The 6965-nt window shown below is 37.5% G+C and overlaps 1 protein-coding gene across 1 annotated transcript; it reads right to left on the reverse strand.

The window, feature by feature from the left end:
* Positions 1-3577: 3577 nt before the first annotated feature.
* LOC141719344 (uncharacterized) lies at positions 3578-4507 on the reverse strand. The gene has a single exon (XM_074521718.1). It carries the CDS (start codon positions 4505-4507, stop codon positions 3578-3580), a length of 930 nt encoding a protein of 309 aa, XP_074377819.1.
* Between the last annotated feature and the right edge of the window lie 2458 nt (positions 4508-6965).

Consider the following 6965-nt stretch of genomic DNA (forward strand, 5'->3'; position numbering starts at 1 on the left):
CTATGACACCTCTAGTGAAATCATTTCAAGTAGAAATTCTGAGAGAGTGTCATACCATGTTCTCGGCGCTTGCTTTAGACCATAAAGGGCCTTGAAGAGAAAATAGACAAAATCTTCAAACTCGGGATCTATGAAACCAGGGGGTTGCTCCACATAGACCTCTTCTTCAAGCTCACCTTTAGGAAAGCACTTTTCACATCCATCTGATATACCTTGAAGTTTGAATATGCTGTAAATGCTAAAAACATCCTGATGGCTTCAAGTCTAGCAACTGGTGCAAAGGTTTCATTGTAGTCAATCCCTTCTTCTTGAGAATAGCCCTTAGCAACCAGTCTCACCGTGTTCCTTGTTACTACTCCCTCTTCATCAAGCTTGTTTCTGAAAACCCATTTTGTGCAAATCACTGATTTTTCTTTAGGTCTGGGTACAAGCTTCCACACTTTTTTCTTTCAAACTGATTGAGTTCCACTTGCATAACAATCACCCAATCAGGATCCCCAAGAGTTTCATCTACTTTCTTTGGCTCCATTTGAGATAGAAACCCAGAATAGAAGCATTCATTTGTTGTAGCTTTTCTAATCTTGAATCCACTGTCTGGATCACTAAGTATCAAGTTCCGAGGGTGGTCTTTACTCCATACTCTTTGTCTTGGAAGACTAGATCTTGATGACTCAATATTTCCAGAATTATGATTAGTCTGACTACCAGATCCTTGTTCTTCTCCTTGTTCTTCTCCCCTTGAGTTGTTGCCAGCTTGATCTCCAGAATCTGAAGCTTGAAGACTAGTCCCTGAGATAGTGTGAGTATCATTACTTGTCTCATGACCATTACCTTCAGAGTCTGCATTAGAGTTATGATCATCAGGATCATTACCATTGTCATTGTTTTCTGGAACAACTTCAAGTTCATCCTCTCCATCAGAAAGATCTTCAACATCAAGATTATCACTATCATCTTCCTTCTGAATACTTGGGAGTTTGGCGTCATCAAATGTTACATTAAGGCTTTTCACAACCTTTTAATCACTAATCACATACACCCTATAAGCCTTTGACTCCAGAGACTAGCCCAGAAAGATACCTTCTTCAGCTTTAACATCAAACTTTCCAAGATGCTCATCATCCTTAAGCACAAAGAACTTTCCTCCAAACACATGAAAGTATTTCACTGTTGGTTTCTTGTTGGCCATTAACTCGTAATGGGTCTTCTCGTACATCTTTTTGATCAGGGTTTTGTTTTGAGTATAGCATGCAGTATTAGCTGCTTCAGCCTAGAAGTAGGTAGGAATATTGGCTTCATTAAGCATAGTCCTTGCAACTTCAACCAATGTTTGATTCTTCCTCTCAACCACTCCATTTTGTTGTGGTGTACTTGGTGCTGAAAACTGTCTTGAGATGCCCTTCTCGACACAGAAATCATTCAGCTTTGCATTTCTGAATCCTGTTCCATTATCTGATCTGATTGTTCGCACAGGCACTCCAGCTTCTAACTCAATCTTGTTGATGTGATCAATAATCATATCAGGTGCTTCATCCTTTGAATGTAAGAATAACACCTACGTGTATCTGGAATAGTCATCCACAATCACTAATCCATATTTCTTTCTTGACATAGACATGACATTGACAAGGTCAGATAAATCCATGTGAAGGAGTTGTAGTGGTTCAATGATGTCAGTCACTGTATTCTTCTTGTGTGATGCCCTCTTTGACTTTCCCTTCTCACATGCTTCACAAAGTCCATCAGGACTGAATTCCATCTCGGGCAATCCTCTCACCAATTCCCTCTTAACCAAAGAATTCATGGTCTTGAAGTTTAAGTGGGAGAGCTTCTTATGCCATAACCAACTTTCATCCAGAGAAGCTTTACTGTAGAAGCACATTACTTGACCATCTCCAGAATTCCAATCAGCTACGAACAAATCACCCTTTCTAACTCCATTGAGAGTCAGCTTTTAATTCTTCTGATTAGAGATCAAACACTTCTCTTTCTTGTACAAAACTTCGCATCCTTTATCACAAAATTGACTGATACTGAGGAGATTATACATAAGACCTTCAACCAGAGAGATTTCTTCAATGATGACATAGCCAATTTCCAAACAACCATATCCTATAGTATAACCTTTGCAGTCATCTCCAAAAGTAATCACTGGGCCAGCTTTCTCAACCACCTTTGATAGCAGGGCTCTATCTCCAGTCATATGTCTTGAACATCTACTGTCCAGAATCCACATGACCTTCTTCTGCTTAATTCCCTGAAAACAAAGATGATTAAGTTTTTTTGGTACCCAAACTAAGTTGGGTCCAGAAGACTTAGAAGTATTTGAAAATATAACATTTCTCTTAATAGAATTGACAAGCTTAACAATTTTTGCTTTATCATTGACTATTTCCTTGTCACTTTCAGAAGCACCAACGGACTTGCTCTTGAGCTTGGTGATATGCACCACTTTTCTAGCTTTAAGAAGGCTTAAAGTTTTTGATCTAGTAGTATTCTTCCTAGCATGCTTATCATGATCATGAGATGTATTTCATGAGTGTGTGGAATCAAGATAAGTGTGCATGAAAGAAACTACATATGGCATGCAAACAGATTTATCACACTTAAAAACTTTAGGCATGTTAGGCATGTTATGCACATAAGCATTCTTAACATTATCTACTTTAACATTTCTACAAGAATGAGTAAGGTGACCAGTAGAACCACAGTTATTACATAACTTCCTAGGACCATTAGTTCATATCCTACCATTTATACTTCTATTCTTCTTAGTCTTGGAAGTAAAACCTAGTCTGGAAAAAGATAAGTCAGAGTCACTAGCAACATACATAGGTTTCTTTGCCTTTTGTCTCATTGAGAGCTTGAGATCCTCAACAAGCATCTCATGATGAATATAAAATTTATCTTCATCAAAGGGCTCAACAGTAGCTTTCATAAACAGAGGCTTCTTAGCTTCCTTAAGAACTGAGGTGTACCAGGGGAGATTAACAACTTTCTATATAGGGTCATTTTCAACTACAAGTTTCTTATAAGCTTTTCTAAGTTTGTCGTAGTCTAGACCTATCCCAACCTTTCCACCTACTACTTGATCAGCTATGAGCTTCTTAGCAAGATTTACAGAATCAGTAAAAGCATGCAATTTAGTTTCTAATTCTGCATTCTTGTTCTTAAGCTCTTCCTCTGTCTCAAGGTGCTTAGTAATCTTAAGCTATAAATATCTATTGGCTTGCTTAAGATTCTTAACACTGACCCTATCTAGAACTACCTTATCATTTTCATCTTTAACTTTCTTTAGTTCTACCTTAAGGTCTTCGATATCAAGCAGAGTACATCTTAGTCTAGTACTAACGTTTCTATACACTTCTTTTACGGTATCATGTTGTTCAATGCATTCCTTTGTATTGTATCGTGCCTTAAGATAGTGATGAGAAACAACATTTCCATATACTAGGATAGTCTTCCTGAAGGCGACACAGTGTTCATTCTCACACAAGTTATCTGGAGGTAAAGCACGAATAGTTGGAAATGTTACCTGAGAAGAAGATTTTGCCATCATTGCTAGATTTCCATATTATTATTCTTCATCGTCGGTGTCATCCCAGCTCTGCCCCTCAGCTATGTAAGATTCCACTGGATACTTCCTTGAGCTACCCGAGTCCTTCTTCTGATAAACTTTGCCTTTATCCTTTGCTTGTTGGGACTTTCTACATTCAGTGGAAAAATGCCTAACCTCATCACAATTGTAGCATCTGAACTTGCTTCTGTCTACCATCCCTTTCTTGTAACCTGATCCAGAAGATGAACCTAACCTCTGATCACGGTTGCTGCTTCCAGGACCCCTAAATCCTTGCTTTCTTTTAAACCTAATGTTATCGAACATCCCTGCTAGGTTGGCCATAGTAGGATCTTCCATTCTTAGCAGCTCCTTAGTGGTGTAGTAGTCACTTGGATTCCCAGAGAGGTTTCCATCATCCATCTCAGCTTCAAAGAGCGTTTCAGCTTTAGACTTAGGTTTTTCATCAGAGATATCAAGCTCTTTGATTCCACTGGCTACAAGAGCAGTTGTCTTGAGTAGTTCAGCATTCTTGCTATCAACTGTACCACCACCATAGATGATCTTCCTTTGTTCGTGCTCCATTTCATGAGTCTTCATCTTACCATACAACTTCTCAAGTGTCATAGTTTCAGAGTCAACACGCTCACGAACAGATGAAACCTTATTCTCTAGATGGTGAGGTAGGAAAAGCATAAACTTCTTGTTGACTTCTCTCTGAGGATAAGTCTTTCCATGAATACTTAATTCATTTAACAGCTTGTTCAGTCTTTCAAAGACCCGAGTGATACTTTCTCCAAGAAAGCACTTAAAAGCCTCATATTGTGAAGTCAAAATATCTAGTCGATTCTTCCTGACATCTTCAGTTCCTTCCATAAGTAGTTCTATAGTCTCCCACATGTGCCTGGCACTCTCAAAGACCATAATTTGGTGACTCATATCATCATCCATCGAATCCACCAAAATAAGCTACATGCATTCATCCAGAGCTATCAGTTCTTTGTCACGAGCGCTCCATTCTGCTTCAGGACATGATATTCTCATATTAGGTAACTCTGGATGATCCTTCATGGCACATATCTTCCTTCTCTTAATACCCTCATATACTCTGGATTTAACACCTGAATATATAAAAACATTTTCTTCTTCCATAGATTATATCTCGATTTGTCAATCTAAGGAACCTTGATACTACTAACTTTCTTAGAACTCATCTTTTCAGATCTGAGAAAAATTCGCAATATACCGTCTCAAAATATGATAACCCAGTCAGTCAACAATACCAAACCAGTAAGTCAAAACCAACAAATCCAAAATCAGATCTACACACCGGAAGCACTCCCAGACTCCGTACAACCAAAATCAATAACAAAACTTGCCAATCTAACGGATCAGATCTGTATATCGCTCAACAAGCTCTGATACCTATTGTTAGGTCCAAAAGATACATACAGAGGGGGTGGTGAATGTATGTTTTTCATTTTCTTAAATTAATTGCAGCGGAATATCAAAATTAAAATGAAATAAACAAACAAAGAGATTCTGGATAAATCTTCTTTTTATTCAAAAGTATAAATACCCGGAGGTTTGCTTACAACTCCAAATACAAAGATTCGAAGCTACAAATATAAAAAGAACCAAAGCAACAAGCTATAAATCTAGGGTTCTTCTTATCACTCTAAAAACCTAAAGCTCTAACCAAAAGGTATTAAATACAATCAAAAGAGCTTTAGATAATGAGTGTTACAAGTTTGTAAGACTTTAAATGGTGTGGAATAAATTGGACATGATCCCCCTTTGTCAAATCAAGCTTTCAAAGTGTGCTGAGATAATTTTTCAAGAGCTTCGCACTTTGTAAAAATGGAGAGATACAGATCTTATTTGCTGTTGTTGATTATATAGAATTGTAGGCTGGAGAGAGAAGGAGACTACGTGGCTTAATTGTGTCCAAGCATATTGAATTTACAGCTTGCAAGAATTGTAACCTGCGACCTGTAAATATGCCAACCTGCGACCAACTTATTCAACCTGCGACCAGGAGAAGCTAGGAAGGAATTTTCTACTTAACAAAATTTTGGAGTTAACAATTTAACAGGAGACCATGGAATTTTCTTTAACCTGCGACTTAGAAATTCTGTAACCTGCGACTTAGAAACTGAGGTGTAGCACATGGTTTATTTCTTTTGTTTACTAAACAAATAACCTGCGATCCCTGCCGCTTTTCTAACCTGCGACATGCATGAACATAACCTGTGACTGCATGCATAGAAGTACAGTGCTTATTATTTCTTTTCCTTTTAATTCGAACAAGCAAACAAGCAGACCAGGAAGAGCGTGCGATCCATGCGCCAAAGCAAAGTGGAGGGGAAGGAAATGGGTGCCACACGCGCATTGCATACGACAGAAAGAGCAAGACAGGACCTGCCAATTTGATTAATATTCTTTGCAAATGTATTTCCTGTTTCTTCCTGTAGGTCCCGCAGTGCATCAATAAAAACGAAGCTGCCACCCTTTCTATTTAGCAAAGCGTTGTACTGCTTTGTTTACTAACTAATTCGAGTGTATGCAAGCAGGTAATAATCTGGCTGACAAGATTAAACAAATAAATAAACATTGATTTTTAACAAGTAAATAAATAAATGAATAAATTAGTTTTCATTTATTTATTTAAATTAAAAATCAAATATTAATTTATTAATTTATTAATTTAAAATCAATTATTGATGTAATAACTAAATAATTAAACGAGTTAATTTTCTTTTATTCATTTAATGCACAATCAGTCGTTGATTAAAAATAAATCCTGTAAATCCTTGAGCTATACTCCTCTGTATCATCAAGTCTTCTAATATCCGGGATTTTGTACCTTAAAATATTTTCAGTTTTCTCGAGTACCAAAACCACTTAACAGTATTTCTAAAAATAATACTCTGTTTACTTTCACAGATCACTGACGTCTAGTGCAAGGATCTGGTTCACAGACGACTAGTTCTGCTCTCAGGCCTTCATATTATACCCGTACAAATCACTGTTAAGTCTTCTACCAAATATAACCAACTTCACTAGGAATCCTTGAGGTCTTCACACTGATTCTGATAACTGCTTCGAATGACTCCAACCTTATTCCTCCGATGCCTGAACATATTAATGAACTTCATACGGATCACTGTTGACGTCTTCTTCACTACAGTTAACAAAACCTTTTATGTATATGCCCAATAAACAATCTGTACTGATTCAAGTGGAACATAGATTATTTCAAAGTCCTTGTTCTATGTTAAATTATCCAAACCAGTATTGTTGAGTTATACATACAGCTTCAATCTTGCTCAACAACTTCGGCAGCGGCCCGAGTTAAGGCATCATTGTTAGCCTCAAGAGAAGTGGAAGTCAAGTCGTTAACATCCCG

The sequence above is a fragment of the Apium graveolens genome, chromosome 4 (assembly GCF_009905375.1).
Source record: "Apium graveolens cultivar Ventura chromosome 4, ASM990537v1, whole genome shotgun sequence".
Lineage (NCBI taxonomy): Eukaryota > Viridiplantae > Streptophyta > Magnoliopsida > Apiales > Apiaceae > Apium > Apium graveolens.